The sequence below is a fragment of the Solanum pennellii genome, chromosome 9 (genome assembly GCF_001406875.1).
Source record: "Solanum pennellii chromosome 9, SPENNV200".
Classification (NCBI taxonomy): domain Eukaryota; kingdom Viridiplantae; phylum Streptophyta; class Magnoliopsida; order Solanales; family Solanaceae; genus Solanum; species Solanum pennellii.
In genome coordinates, this window is record NC_028645.1 from 5,002,257 (window position 1) to 5,018,831 (window position 16,575).

General features: G+C 32.0%; 1 protein-coding gene across 1 annotated transcript; it reads right to left on the minus strand.

The window, feature by feature from the left end:
- Positions 1–11,702: 11,702 nt before the first annotated feature.
- LOC107029825 (protein NRT1/ PTR FAMILY 5.6-like) lies at positions 11,703–15,468 on the minus strand. Its single transcript, XM_015231269.2, has 4 exons — positions 15,260–15,468; positions 14,015–14,232; positions 12,893–13,434; positions 11,703–12,699 (listed from the first exon to the last, which is right to left on the minus strand). The coding sequence occupies exons 1-4, from the start codon at positions 15,405–15,407 to the stop codon at positions 11,844–11,846; spliced, it is 1,764 nt and encodes a 587-aa protein (XP_015086755.1). The 5' UTR covers positions 15,408–15,468; the 3' UTR covers positions 11,703–11,843.
- Positions 15,469–16,575: the final 1,107 nt, after the last annotated feature.

Below are 16,575 nucleotides of genomic sequence, written 5' to 3' on the forward strand. Positions count from 1 at the left end.
TAAAGGAAAACCATTTTTTATATTTAATTGCTCAAAATTGTTGGAAAATATATTTTCTATGAAGACTAGTTCTTAAAAATAAGGATCGTGACTTATTTGGTCAAAATTAACAGATTCTATAATTGATGTTCCATTAATGACATTTACCGTTGATTGTCTATTTTTAAATTTTTAATAACTTTTTACATTCATAGAATAAAAAAAATATTTTTATCTTTGAAGAAAATATTGTGAATAGATAAATAAGAAATGCAGTACAAGATTAGCTTAACAAATTTAGCAAGATGTACCATCATGTACACATAGCTAGTAGGGGCTTTTAAACTTGCAAGTCAATCAACTAACACACCTAACGCTATCGAAAATCGTTTAGTAAAGTATATAAGAAAGAATATTAGCAAATATAAAAATTGTTTAATATAAATAAGAGATCGTAATATCTTTTGATAAAATGTTTATTTGTTTTTTGTTAGGAGCATTAGTTATTTCAAACTTATTTATTCCATACATATAATAAGATAGCTAATTTATGAGATATTTTAATTTATGATATAATTTGAATTTGTCTATTTCATTCACCGTATCAAATAACCACATAATGCGTGAGTAATGTTGAAATTAGTAATGTTATGATTAGTTATATTAATATTATGTCTTATTAACTATTTGATTTAGTTTACTCAAGAAATAATTTTATCAGCAATCATGATTATTTTTGTATTAATAACTTTGATATTGCTGATATTATGAGTTGTTATGTATTAGCTCAACATCTTATAATAAGGAATAAGAGACATAATTAATACATACATTTGAAAACACAGTCCAAACAAAATATTAATAAAATAAATATCAATACATATAGTCATGGATTCAAGATTTTCACTAAAAGAAAGTTGTAATGACCCGAAAGGTCATTTTTATAAACTTTTGTAAAATTGGTATTTTTACCCTTCTCGATAGTTGTCTTGAGTTACTTTTGATCAATTGGTAAAGGTTGTTTAAAAAAAAAATTTAAACTATTTATTTGACTACGGTTAGTTAATTGATTGATATTTATAAAATAATAAATTTAATAGATAATAATGGGCCAAATCTGAAATTTATTTAAAATTCTGTGCCATTTGTTCTATATATATTAAAATAAGTTAATATAATTTATCACTTTTAGAACCTAATTGATTTAGAAAATAAAATAAAGAAGAGGAAGAACTGCGTGCGGCTGCGGCGTGGAAACGAACCAAGGATGGATGAACTGCTTCACGTAAGGAAATTCAACTAAAATTCTAATCTCTATGCCTATGCTTTCATTATTTGCTGTTTGTTGCATATATATATTATTGGAGTTGAAAAAGAAAATACAAAAGAGAAAAGTAATAAAATCTCAATGTTAGAGTGGGAATTTCTTACTGCTACAACGTGTTTGGACTTGGTGGACAAGTATAATGTTGAAAAATTGAATTGATTGTTAATTTTTAGGTATATACTAATTATTAGGCAATTATTAAATAATTGTTGAGGAGTGATGGAATGGAAATAAAGCATGGTTGAGGGTTGAAGTTTCTGTTCGTTGTTAAGTGCAGTGGGTATATTGAGTTGTAGTTTTTTTTAATTCTCTTTTATCACATTATAGTTTAAGTTTTGATATATTGATATAGGTAATAAAATATTTATGTATTAGATTGTATGAAGACTATTAGGGTTGAATTATTTTGAAATATTATGACTTAATCCTATACTTGAAATTTAGAAAATATGGGATTGGAGTTATTGGTTGGAATCAAGATTTAGGAATTTTATTATACATTTGAGTAAGTTTTGGGTCTAAGATAGACATATAGGTGTTGTTAGTTTCAAAATCTTATTGTGATTACTCATTTGAATAGATTGCTTTGAGTTGAAAGTCCAACGAAAGGGGAAGGCTCAAGCCCCGAAGTGATTGTTCTACTATTTGAGGCAAGTGGATTTCTAAACTCTTGTTAAGTGTATGGAATGCGTGTATTTCCTTGTGATATATGTTTGGGAGTAACGGGATTGGTGATGGGTTGACTTGTCCACATTGATTAATTCTAATGATGAAATAAAAGGGATAACAAAAGGCGATGTGATTAATTATTTATGTGTGATGTGTTGAGAAAAGTTTGATGGCTTGTTGAATCATTGTTGATGTGATTTCATGTTTGTGTGGTTGTGAACTGTGCGATGTTATGAAAATGGTCATCTCCTCATCATTTGTGTGAATTTGTCATCTGCTTTATTCTGAGGCATTGGTTGTGACAAGTGTTATGTGCATTGAGAAAGAATGAGTACTTAAGAGGATGTACCATTTCGAGGGACGTATCGCGCGCCGCGATGGATACTATATTTCGAGGGACGTATCGCGCGCCGCGATGGTTACTATTATCGAGGGTCGTGTCGTGCGCCGCGACAGATGCATGGACAGATATGTCCCCCATGGGTCCCGGACTGAGAGACAGCGGGTGTGTATCACTAGGTCAGACATGCATCATTATACTTGACATTGCATTCCATTACATTGCACATACTTATCATTAGTGAACTTGATATTGTGTTTTGCTGATCTTGTGATTGCCTTTTTGCGAAATTTGTGATTGATGAATACTGAGCTTGTTATTGAGGATATGTAATTTGTTGAATTGTTGTTGTTGAGGGTATGTAATATGTTGAAGTGTTGTTATCGAGGATATGTAATTTGTAGAATTGTTGTTGTTGAGGGTATGTAATTTGTTAAAGTATTTTTGTGGAGGATATGTAATTTGTCTAAGTGTTGTTGTTGAGCTACGTGCTATGTAAACTGTGAGCTGTTAGGTTGGGTTGATTTTAATGCAGGTTGTAGTTGTGGAGGTTTGGTTGGGGGTGGTAGGAGTACCCGTATTTTATCCCCTTAGCTTGTGTTTAGAGGTTTTACTTGCTGGGTACCGTGTGGTTTGGTACTCAACCCTTGCTACTACAAATTTTTTTGTAGGTTACTAGCCCGGACTCTGTGATATTTCTCTTCTCCTTGTCTGAGGTTTCTTGGAGATTTGAGAGGTAGCTGTTTGTCGCCTCAGCGTACTTTCTTTCTCCTTAGTTATGACCTTGTTCTATTCTAGAAACAAGTTCATTTGAGACTAGCGTTTCTTTTGAATCAATTGTAATACTTTAGAGGCTTGTACACGTGACTACCAGGTTTTGGGGGTTTTATTAAGTTACTTATATTTTATTTCCGCATTTTATTGTAATGGTTGAGTTTTAGGCTGACTTGTCTTGGTGGGATAAGACGAGTGCCATCACGCCCATTTTTGGGTCGTGACAAAATGGTATCAGAGCCCTAGGTTCATCGGTCTCACGTGTGTACAAGTCGAGTCTATGTAGAGTCTCGAAGATCTGTATGGAGACGTCTGTACTTATCTTCGAGAGGCTATGATGACTTTTAGGAAAACATTTCACTTCTTGAATCTCTATCGTGCGTACTTGATCCGATTTTAATTTTTATCGCATTATTTGGTTCACTCTCATTTATAGTAATAATCGTGCGTAGTTTCTCATTTGAGTATTTGGTGTATTGTATTAGTCTTTGATGTTAGCTTTGTTACAAATGTGGAAGTGATATATTTATGGAAAGGATGTGTATCAAATTTGGAATGTTCAACGACTCAAATAGATTGAGTTAGGTGATTACTTGATGAAACATTTCGAGGATTAGGTTGAACAGTGGTTTAGCGGACTTCACGAGCGTCTTATACTTTGTTTAGTCTAGTAATCTAGTATCAATACTTGTGTGGTATATGAAATATTTTGAGTGGTTTGACAATTGAAAGTTAAATGACTAAAAAGAAGGTTAGATAATGAATGTGATCACTTTCAAAGCTACATTTAATTAAAGTTTTATAACATATATGGGCTACTTAGTGAATGATGAGACTTATATTACACTAATTGAGGTCAGAATCTTTATTTTAGTTTCATAGATTGAGGGAATGTCAAAGAGAATTGCAAAATTACTACTATAAAGGTATCGATCATCACTTGCTAAGAGTTATGGAGTGTGTTACTCGTACTATTGACCTGATCTATGAATGAATCACTTTAGGTGAGATATCGAATGAATTTAGTAGTGTATTGCAGTTACTTTATGGTCAGAAATGTGTGAGCTATTGAGTATAATCTTCTCGAGGTGTATCTTGATTCCTAGTGGTGGATTTAACAGACTTTCATATATGGTACTTGTGATATATGAAGACGGATATGTCTATCGTTAAGCATGAAAATTAATTACTTAAAGAGTTATAGGTTGTATCACATGCTATTATAATTAGATTTAATGTCACATTCATATTTGAGAAACTAACTAGGTTGTTACTACGGGTGCTTGAGTTAAAACATTGTTATAAGAAATATTTTAATGGTGGATTGTTTGTATGGTATTAATACATTAAGTTGTGGAGTGTATCTCGAGGTTTCTAAATGAGAGATAGTCCAAGGGAATGGATAGATACCATAATGAAAAACTTATAGGTAAAGGAAGTCTCAATGAGTATAAGGTAATTGAAAATGTTAGAAATAAAGTGCATATGAGATAAGGTTAGTCCTTTGATATTGATTGATTTAATTGGATTTAAGGTGTCATATTGATGAAAAGGTTGATTTGCTGGTGATGATTAGAGCTAACTAAGCATGATGGTAATAAGAGTTCGTGATGTATTACGATTGAGGTGAACTATATGATAAAGATTGTTGGTCAAACAGATTTTTGCATGGTAATGACAACTTGCGAGTATCTAATGTTATGATTTGCTATTATTTGGTGAGTAGGGGGTTGCAAGAAAAGTTATAGGAGGTGTTGAAACACTTCTTGAGTAGAATTTAAAAGGGCTAGAGTCATAATGAAAAATTAAATAAATAAATTAGTGGGATATAGTGTAGCATTCAGAAAGAGGTGAGAATAAGAATATTTTCTTTGATTGCAAGAGTTAAAGAGGTATCTTCAGAGGGGCTGAGAATTAAATTTAGAAATACGTGATTTCACCTGTTTTTCTTTGATTATGGTAATATATAATATCATAGGATCATCATATTGGTTAAAAACTATTGGATAAATATTAAAAAGGAGTGTATGGATGTTCATCTCGAGTATGATGATTAGTTCATTAATGGTTTTGAGTTTGATAATGAGTATGGTTGAATTTTTAGCGAAAAAAATATGTTAAGGTTGATGGAGAGGTGATCAATAATATCATAAGATAAGTGAGTTCATAAAAATATTCAACGTATGAGCTAATGTTGATACACAATGGAAATGGGCTACATAGTTGAAATCAGAATTTGAGTTCTTCATTGAGTCTACATTTGTAGCATAAGTTTTGTTAAGGTACAAATATAAGGGGTTGCCGGCCAAAAATATAAGACTAGTAAGTGAGTTAGCAAAAATGAGAAATTTTCTTTTAGGTGTATTGAAGAGTTAAAGTTATTTGAAATTTCCGTCATGGAAAGAAGTTAAGAAAGGCGAAGGAATAATAAGACCTCTAGTATAAACACTGGATTCAGAGTTGATAATTGTGGTGATTTTCGCCTGTGAATTTAGATATGACTCTGAGATGTGAATTAGTTCGACACCTACTTACTATGGGTATATTTTTTTTTTAATTTTATAAATATTGAGTTTTGGTTTGGGTGACAAGCAACGATGTGGTTATGTTGAGCGAGATTATTCAAATTATGATGGGTAACTTATGGATGTTAAACGGCATGAACTTACAATTCTACAATGTTATTGAGTATTTTAAAGGGATTGAAACTACTTTGTTGATGAGGCGATATATACTGTCATGATGTGTTACATAGGTATTTGATGGGGATTTTGAGCTTATACTATACATAATTATTGGAGTGACCAAGAATTTCTTTGAGTTTTGACATGAGAGAGGTACATGATGGTATGAATGGTACTTGCGGAATAGTATTTGAAAATTTGCGTGAAGTTGACATTTAGTGTGATTCAATTATCGTACCTCGATGGAAAATTATTTTAGATTTGAATTTAGTGCTATCAGTCTTGGGTGTGACTTAAAGTCATATTTTGAATTTTTTTTTTTTGAGGTCACAATGAATTTACAAGAAAGATTTTGATAATGTAGTTATGATGTTTGTTGGTATTTAGAGTGTTAGCTTCAGTGTGATACTGTGAGAAGTATATTGGAGTTGATGAATTGAGTATTTGTAATATTGTGATGGAGAGAAAATTGATTGGATGTGGGTGGCTAAAGACATAGAGATTGAGTCAGATGAATGGAATTTTATTGATACGGACACTATGGAAAGAGTATCTTGTGTTATTCGAACTTTCTTCTATATATTCTTATGTGACAACCTTCTTCGTTCTGGACATGGTTTTAGTATGATTCACGTACGTGTTTCACTTCTATGGGTGTATTCCTAGTGGTGGATCGGATGTACCGATCCTCTTATTTCCTCTTGATTAGGTAGGTTCTTTAGGCAGACTTGGTTATTTCAATTATGAGGGGATAGTTAAAGCATACCACTATATCTACCTACACGACTTTGCTTATGAGAACTTATAGAAGAGCTACCATGAATAGTAATAGTTATACAACAGTTTTAATATTCACGTGGGGAACATTGAATTAGTTCTACCATTCCTAAGGTCATCTACAATCACAACTATCGATCTAAGTGCTTCAGTTGTGTTGTTAGAGCATTTGTATGCTTGGGTATATGCTAGCTGGGGTGGTTAATTGATGAATTTATTCTTTGGGTTAGATAAGTTTGATTTTCTCTTGATGAGTACGCGATGTCTAAAGATCATACTTTTTATAGTTTAAGCTCGTGGAAGTATTATAGGATGTAAAAAGGGAATCTTGATAAGATCTATGATGGATTGTGCATTATGATGGTGTGGTGGTAGGTTCAGGTTCAGGTTCACATTGTAATTAGTATTGATTCAGAATGTTATCTTGGTTATGTAAAAAGAAAAAAAAATTAATCATGATGGTTGTGTCAAGGTCCAATGAGTTTGAGTTTAAATTGAGTTCATGAGTTAGGTTATGGCTTAATAATCACTCTTGGTTTATAAATCCTCCTAATTTTGATTTGAAAGTTAAATTCTTAGTAGTTGATCTTGATGGAACAATCTTAAGCATAAGTTCACTTCGAGAGATAAACTTTGGCTCTAGAAATAATATGTTAAGCTTTTGGTAACATTGGATATTCTTCTTTATTCTTGTCTATGTTCGAGGACGAACATGATTTTTAATGGTGGATAATGTAATGACCCGAAAGGTCATTTTTATAAACTTTTGTAAAATTGGTATTTTTACCCTTCTCGATAGTTGTCTTGAGTTACTTTTGATCAATTGGTAAAGGTTGTTTAAAAAAAAAATTTAAACTATTTATTTGACTACGGTTAGTTAATTGATTGATATTTATAAAATAATAAATTTAATAGATAATAATGGGCCAAATCTGAAATTTATTTAAAATTCTGTGCCATTTGTTCTATATATATTAAAATAAGTTAATATAATTTATCACTTTTAGAACCTAATTGATTTAGAAAATAAAATAAAGAAGAGGAAGAACTGCGTGCGGCTGCGGCGTGGAAACGAACCAAGGATGGATGAACTGCTTCACGTAAGGAAATTCAACTAAAATTCTAATCTCTATGCCTATGCTTTCATTATTTGCTGTTTGTTGCATATATATATTATTGGAGTTGAAAAAGAAAATACAAAAGAGAAAAGTAATAAAATCTCAATGTTAGAGTGGGAATTTCTTACTGCTACAACGTGTTTGGACTTGGTGGACAAGTATAATGTTGAAAAATTGAATTGATTGTTAATTTTTAGGTATATACTAATTATTAGGCAATTATTAAATAATTGTTGAGGAGTGATGGAATGGAAATAAAGCATGGTTGAGGGTTGAAGTTTCTGTTCGTTGTTAAGTGCAGTGGGTATATTGAGTTGTAGTTTTTTTTAATTCTCTTTTATCACATTATAGTTTAAGTTTTGATATATTGATATAGGTAATAAAATATTTATGTATTAGATTGTATGAAGACTATTAGGGTTGAATTATTTTGAAATATTATGACTTAATCCTATACTTGAAATTTAGAAAATATGGGATTGGAGTTATTGGTTGGAATCAAGATTTAGGAATTTTATTATACATTTGAGTAAGTTTTGGGTCTAAGATAGACATATAGGTGTTGTTAGTTTCAAAATCTTATTGTGATTACTCATTTGAATAGATTGCTTTGAGTTGAAAGTCCAACGAAAGGGGAAGGCTCAAGCCCCGAAGTGATTGTTCTACTATTTGAGGCAAGTGGATTTCTAAACTCTTGTTAAGTGTATGGAATGCGTGTATTTCCTTGTGATATATGTTTGGGAGTAACGGGATTGGTGATGGGTTGACTTGTCCACATTGATTAATTCTAATGATGAAATAAAAGGGATAACAAAAGGCGATGTGATTAATTATTTATGTGTGATGTGTTGAGAAAAGTTTGATGGCTTGTTGAATCATTGTTGATGTGATTTCATGTTTGTGTGGTTGTGAACTGTGCGATGTTATGAAAATGGTCATCTCCTCATCATTTGTGTGAATTTGTCATCTGCTTTATTCTGAGGCATTGGTTGTGACAAGTGTTATGTGCATTGAGAAAGAATGAGTACTTAAGAGGATGTACCATTTCGAGGGACGTATCGCGCGCCGCGATGGATACTATATTTCGAGGGACGTATCGCGCGCCGCGATGGTTACTATTATCGAGGGTCGTGTCGTGCGCCGCGACAGATGCATGGACAGATATGTCCCCCATGGGTCCCGGACTGAGAGACAGCGGGTGTGTATCACTAGGTCAGACATGCATCATTATACTTGACATTGCATTCCATTACATTGCACATACTTATCATTAGTGAACTTGATATCGTATTTTGTTGATCTTCTGATTGCCTTTCTGCGGAACTTGTGATTGATTAATATTGAGCTTGTTATTGCGGATATGTAATTTGTTGAAGTATTCTTGTTGAGGATATGTAATTTGTTGAAGTGTTGTTGTTGAGGATATGTAATTTGTCTAAGTGTTGTTGTTGAGCTACGTGCTATGTAAACTGTGAGCTGTTAGGTTGGGTTGATTTTAATGCAGGTTGTAGTTGTGGAGGTTTGGTTGGGGGTGGTAGGAGTACCCGTATTTTATCCCCTTAGCTTGTGTTTAGACGTTTTACTTGCTGGGTACCGTGTGGTTTGGTACTCAACCCTTGCTACTACAAATTTTTTTTGTAGGTTACTAGCCCGGACTTTGTGATATTTCCCTTCTCCTTGTCCGAGGTTTCTTGGAGATTTGTCAGGTAGCTGTTTCCATCGCAGCAGGCTTTCTTCTCCTTAATTATGATCTTGTTCTATTCTAGAAACAAGTTCATTTGAGACTTGAGTTTTTCTTTTGAATCAATTGTAATACTTTAGAGGCTTGTACACGTGACTACCAGGTTTTGGGGGTTTTATTAAGTTACTTATATTTTATTTCCGCATTTTATTGTAATGGTTGAGTTTTAGGCTGACTTGTCTTGATGGGATAAGACGAGTGCCATCACGCCCATTTTTGGATCGTGACAAAAGTCTAAATAATAAAAATATATTGCATAAATTTGAAAACTTGGGGCCTCAAAGCCAATTTAAACCCCTCAAACCACTAAGTCAACATTTAGTTATTGCGTTCACAATACTTAAAATATTTCTCTGAATATACAAACTAAAAAACATAAAACCTTGAACTATATACTTTTTAATCTTTTGTCAAGAGGAGAGGAGTGACAATACCAAAAAATGATTTTCAATTGTAGTTAGTTAACGGTAATAGTTTAATTATCGTTAAATATGCTAAGAGGCAATAAACTCTATCTGTAAAATGTGTTTATAGTTTATAGCGACCTTAAATCCAATAATAGTTAATAAATACAAAAAAAATATTTTGATACGCTTTGTTAATGTATATATTTATTATTGCTAATATTATTTCTATCGTATATAAATACCATTACCCGTTTCTAAATTTCCCCCTGAATAATTCAAATATTATTTTCTCTAATACATCCTATCATATTACCACCAATAATCTTACAAAACATATGAAATTATTTATTTCACATGTCAAGTTACCTTATTAGTACCAATTATTATTCCACATGTCAAGTTACCTTATTAGTACCATGAATCTTTCTTACCCCCTTCTTTAATCGTCAAGCAAATGCATGAATTCAAAGTACAAAAGTCACATAATATGTTCTATTTCTTTTGACTTTAAGAGAGAAAAAGACATATTGATTAATAGAAATATCAAAGGCATGGTAATCGACATCATTCTTTCTGACATTATTACATGAGAATGGGACCTCTGAGAAGGGGGCGAATATCGGACCCGAGATGTTCACCTAAATTTCCTCGATAAAAGATTACATTATATATTAAAAATATATTTTTTTTTTGTTATTTCAACAAAAAGAGTAAAATCATGCTTAGTCGTTTAAGAATTCATAATTCATTTTGACATACAAAGTTTTAATATCAAGGGTTATATTTTTATTTTTCGAATCTCTTGAGTAAAAATCTTAGATTCGTTATAGCCTCTTCGGGCAATATAAGTCAAGGAATCACGTTAAAATAGTGATTGGGACAGGTCCATGGATCCATAAGAAGCCCAAATGAGTGTAATTTATTTTTACTAGCTGGATTGTGGCCCACAACAAGACTAATTGTAGGCCCAACTTTGTGTTTTTCTTACTCAGCACCTATCTTGTCCTATTCCTAGGTTTGTTAGATTGTTTGAATTTTCCACTACCTAACCTAACAACTGACATATATTTGTAGATATTTTGACATGAAATTTAGATGAGTAGATTTTTGTTCAGAAATAAACAATTCCTGAAATTTCAACATATAATTTATCATTCAAATTTACCTCAGATAAAGCCCAAATTCAAAATATGTGTTTTATATTACTCATATATTGTGAATAACAAACTTCAATGATCAATTTGTCAAAGTAAGAGCAACTCCTTTTACAATAATAATAGTTTTTAATGTATCCAAGCTAGTTCTTAATGTATCAGAGCTACATATTATGTTCGATTTATGTTATAATATATTCGAGATACTCTTTAATATATTCGAGCTACATGTTAATGCATCCGATTTTGTTGTTTTTTACTAGATGAATATAATTACAAATTAAAGAGGAATACATTATAATTTTATATTAATACTACGTGATTCCTAAAATTTATTATTAATATCCAAGATCCAAGTCCTTTTACATGGGCCATTCTATTGAGAAACTAGCCCATAATAAGGTGAGGGTCAATTAGAAAAATAATTGGATAAATTACATAAATATATAAACTAAAATACCATAATCTCTAAAATACTTTACCATTTAATATTTCTCAAAAAAAATTATAAAAATTCCCTCTCAGATACATCCACATCTCCTCTCAGATATATACCTCCCATATAGTAATGCATCATTTGCTTGTAATTGAAAAAACTTTCGAAATAGGATAAATTAGCCCCAGATGTATGGAATTTTGGTAAGTTATAAAAAATAATTCAGCCCATATTGTCTGGGCCTTAGCCAGAGTGGGTGAGTGGCAAATCTCAGCCTACAAAAAGGAGTGTTTTTGCTTCTAACATAACAAAAATATGAGTAGAACTATATATATTAGGAACAAAAATATATATCAAATATGATTACAGAGTAAATTTGCTCTTCTTAGCTTGATGAGTATACTAATTCAATAATTTACTAGAGATTGATCAATCTTCTAAGCCATCGCTTGGCGATCATCGCCCTCGTAGCAATTAGCCACATCTGCTGTTCTTCTACTTTGCACATTCTTATAAGAATAGCTCCTTGCAACAACAACATATATGAACAAGTTCACTGCTGTTATTGTAGCTAACAAGTAGTAGAAATAATCCAATCTGCTGCTATTTAGATCCTTTCCAAACCAACTCTTACCGCCTTTTTCTGTTACATGATCCACGATTGTGATCAATAAACTGCTCAAGAAATTTGCAGCACCGATTACGCTTAGGTAAAATGCAATGCCTAAACTTCTCATTGTATCAGGTACTTGATCATAGAAGTACTCTTGTAATCCTACTAGCGCGAATCCATCTCCTATACCAACGATAAGGAATTGAGGGGCTAGCCAGAACACACTCATTGAGATTGAACCCTTAACTTGAACAATGTTTAGTCTTTTTCTTTCAACTAATGCTGCAACAATCATAGATGCAACTGAGAGGATCATTCCAATACCGATCCTTTGGAGAATGCTAATGCCTCTCTCGTTTCCTGTTGCTCGTCTTAGGAGAGGTACGAGGATTTTGTCATAGACAATGACAGTTGCTATCATGCCAATAGCTCCAAGGGCATACATTGAAGCCGGTGGGATCATAAAGTCACGAGTGATCTTCCTGTTAAGTGTTGCGCTTTGTTTGATGAAAAATGTTGAAGATTGTGCTATGCAAATACCAAATGGTAAAGTGGTTAGCCAAATGGGGATCATGTTGATAACCAGCTTCAATTCTTCCACCTTTGTCACAGTTGCAAGTTCCCACGGATTCTGTTTTTCGTCTATTGCCTCATCAAAGATTGCAGCTTTATCAAGAAACCTACAAGTATCAATGCACAAATGTTTTCATTACGACAACAACTACAACATACCCACAAATTGGAGGTCCGAGAAGGTAACACAGACCTTACCCCTACCTTGTAAAGGTAGAGAGACTGTATCCTAACGACCCTCAACTCAAGTAACTAATAAGGTAAGCAGTGTAGGACATTTCATAAAGGTCGAAATCTTACTCAAGCCCTTTGGTATGACATAGCCTCCTTCGATTAGTTTCTGACTTTTGAGTTTCATGTAAATAAGCAGGACTAGAAGGATATGCAAGATTTCTTTTCTTGATTGCAGCAACAACAACTTGTATCATTGTTGTTAAGGGACTTTCAGTAACTTTTCGATAACGATAGAATCGTCTACCAACACAAAAAATGATTAAACTAGTAGCCATAACTAGTGAAAGAATCACATCTGCCACAGCCCAACTAACATGATCTTGTACATAAACAATCAGAGTGACACCAAGTAGTACTCCAGCGCAAAATCCAAAACTCCACCAATTAAAAAAAGACATTTTCTTCCTTTTTTCTTGAGGATGATCATCATCAAATTGATCAGCTCCAAAACTCTCTAAAGATGGCTTGTGTCCACCAGTTCCAATTGAGATCAAGTAGATAGCAAAGAAAAAGACTACCACATGAACCTGTCTAGGTTCTTCACAAAGGTCATTACCACAGGGCTTCAAGCTTGGTACCACACTAGACATTGTCAAGAGAACCAAGCCCTGTTTAACAAATAACACATAAATGAGATAAGATAAATGATGATTTGGTTAACTAATTAGTATGAAGAACTTAATGATTCTTGGATAAAATTTAAGTGATAACTTAAAGTGTGTTCCTTTGATTCATTTTATAACTTAATATATGACTGAACACGAAATTTCAGAAAGAAAGATCATCTTGGAACTTGTTGTCTTTAAACATGTCATGACATTTTTACGGTTATGAGAGTATATCATTTAGAAGTTCAACATCTAAAAGTTTTCAAGTATAGAAAGGTATATTTTTTTTTGTTTCGGAAAATAGACTAAAACGGAATAGTATCCTATAAAATGAAACAGAGGAAGCAACAATCAAGTTTTTTCAGTGTGTTAAGTAATTCAAATAACACTTGTTGTCTATTAGGTGTGAACTATGTTGCACGAACTCTTCACTTTTGATGTTGCACCAGTGTTGGATTCACTAAAAATATACTATTTTTTTAGAATCTGACACGTACCGATTGACTTTTTTGAAGAGTCAGAGCAGTCGTAGTCTACGTATAGCTCAAAATGTGATTACTATAAAAACTGAGATAATTACCAGTAGATAGACAATAGTTGAAGCAAGAACTGTGTAAAATCTGCCTAAATATGCATCAGCAACAAACCCTCCTAGCAGTGGCATCAAAGTAGTAACTCCTGTCCAATAATTAACACTTTTTGCTGCAGTTTTAAGGTCTTGATGAATGACCTTTGTTAGGTAAATGATCAAACTTGTGGCTATACCAAAGTAACTCAACCTCTCACTGAATTCAATTGCTGTTACATTCAAAATTAACACAAATCATAAGTTTCTCCAATTTCATAAAATAAAGCAATTATCAGATTTATAGCCACATAAATATCTATAGTTTAATTATTTTGAATCATAAATTTCAAAAGTCTTTATTTCTTTTTCAAATTTCGAATCAAGTCAAACTACGTCTGATAAATTAGGACGGTATATTTAATCAAGTCAAAATCACATGTAATTGTGGTGGTAAGCTTTGTCATAAAGCTATACTTAGTGGCAATTAGTTTTGCTTATTCATTTTTATAATAAGAACAAAAAATAGTTGCTTCTTGATTACACCTCACTTAGGTTTTAGTCCAGTTGGAGGTGGAATCTAGGACAATTACAGTGATCATACAACTTTTTAGTGGTTCTCATTAATTAGTGACTTTTCTTAATAGGGTATTATTCTTTTTATGGACAGAGGAACCACTAACTAATCAAGTCTTGTGGTGGGTGCTAATTTTTTTGGTTTTCGTTTCGATGTTCGGTATTTATATTTGAGTTTGACTAAATTCAAATTTACATCAGGAAGTTTTATACTAGGGGTAAAACACTTTTTAACAAAGACGATTCTGTACCCATGACGACTCAGAGCGAAAATCTTTAATTAAAGATAAGAATGTACTCACCACTCCTCTTTATGTTAGTATGATTTAACTTACTAGGAGTGTCAAGTAAGATAAAAGGTAACTTTCATAATAAGAGAAAAACTAACCTCACAAATAAGACGAATAATCTTTTAAAACAGGTCAAATTCCACCATTTTACGTAAAAATAATCATTTATACTATCAATAAATATAAGATAAATTCATATATATCATAACTTAGACAAGTTCAACAGTATTTTCAATACTCACTGACATCATAGAAACCATTTACGACTAAGAAAAACTTTGTACAATAAAACAGAATTTGTATACATTTTGTTCATGATCATTGAGATTTTAAAACCCAAAAAATGAAAATTTTTATGTTATATTGACATTTATTAGATGAAATTTTTTCTTACCAATAATCAAGAAAGAGGCCTTCCAGCCACCAGTTGAAGCTCTTAGAGGAACTCTGCCTTTGTAATCAACAGAAGAATCATACACCCATTTTTGCTCATCAAATTCTGTTGTTTTATTAATCTTTATATCATCCATCTCAACATTCATCTTTTCAATTTTTTGTAAAGATAATATAAAAGAAGATATATTGTTGTTGGTTAAGTTGGCAGCTTTTATTCTCCTTAAATAGAGAGGAGAAATCCCCTGTTGACTTTTGAGATTAGAAGAGCCAAATGAATATAACAAAAAAAAAAAAAAGACAGTCCGATGGACAAAACATTTTCGATTGTTAGGGTTCGAGAAACTCCACTCTCTAACTTCTAAGTGATGTTTATCCTAATAATTATAATATTAGTGTCTGCTTTCACAGTTCAAACTTGTAATATATACATTATAAAGATAATTTTATTGTTGCTTCCAGACATCCCTTATACAAAAAGAATATAATGTTGAAGTAAAATAAAATTTCTTGTCAATGATTATATTGAGATTAAGCAAATTAAAAGTTAAAAAGAAAAGGAAACAGTTCATTTCCACTAAATTAAAGTTGTATCATTAGCCTTTAACTATAGGAGGAATAGCATCCATATTGTTGTCAATCAATGAGATTCTCCTTTTAGGAATTCATTTCACTAAAAAAAAAACCTATCATGGTGACATTGTTGAACTTATTTTTTTTAGTAAAAATTTAAGGAATCCCATAGTGTAATTCAATAATTACATTTTGTCCCGATAAATTTAGTATTTACAAAAAATTCCTTAAATTTGTTGAGCCGTGATACTTTAGACTCTAGTGATACATGGTAAATGATACATGGTAATTTTAAACTGTTGAGGAAAAAAAGGGGAAAAAACGGTATAGTTAATGTTGTTAATAAAACAGCTAAATTTACGGTAACATATCATTAATCAGCATAAAATCAGCACTTAATTGGATATTAATTTCAAATTTTGAAAAACAAAGATTATATCATCTATTTTGAAAACAATTTTTTTGAACAATCTGTTAAATTTCGAACTACATTAATTTTATTGTTGTTACAGTGGATTTTTCAAGATGAATACTTCGATTTTGATGAGACATTTCGGAATTTGGGTGAACGAGTTGCAATATGAAAGTTACAAAATCGATGGAATCGTTGTTGGAGATTCAATTTCGTTTTCTAATCTCAAAGCAGCAATTGCAGCCGAGTTGGATATTGATGTATCAAGGAAAGAAATTGAAATTCGATACATTGTAGAAGGTAACTCCTGTCCGATGAAACTTAAGAACGAT

What these genes read in the sequence shown, in the direction of transcription:
- LOC107029825 (XM_015231269.2), bottom strand. Translation starts at nt 15,407, where the DNA reads ATGAATGTTGAGATGGATGATATAAAGATTAATAAAACAACAGAATTT. An exon ending in CAACTATTGTCTATCTACTG is followed by an intron (nt 13,435 to 14,014) that starts GTAATTATCTCA and finishes TTTGTTAAACAG; the next exon opens with GGCTTGGTTCTCTTGACAAT. An exon ending in TGTCATACCAAAGGGCTTGA is followed by an intron (nt 12,700 to 12,892) that starts GTAAGATTTCGA and finishes TGATACTTGTAG; the next exon opens with GTTTCTTGATAAAGCTGCAA.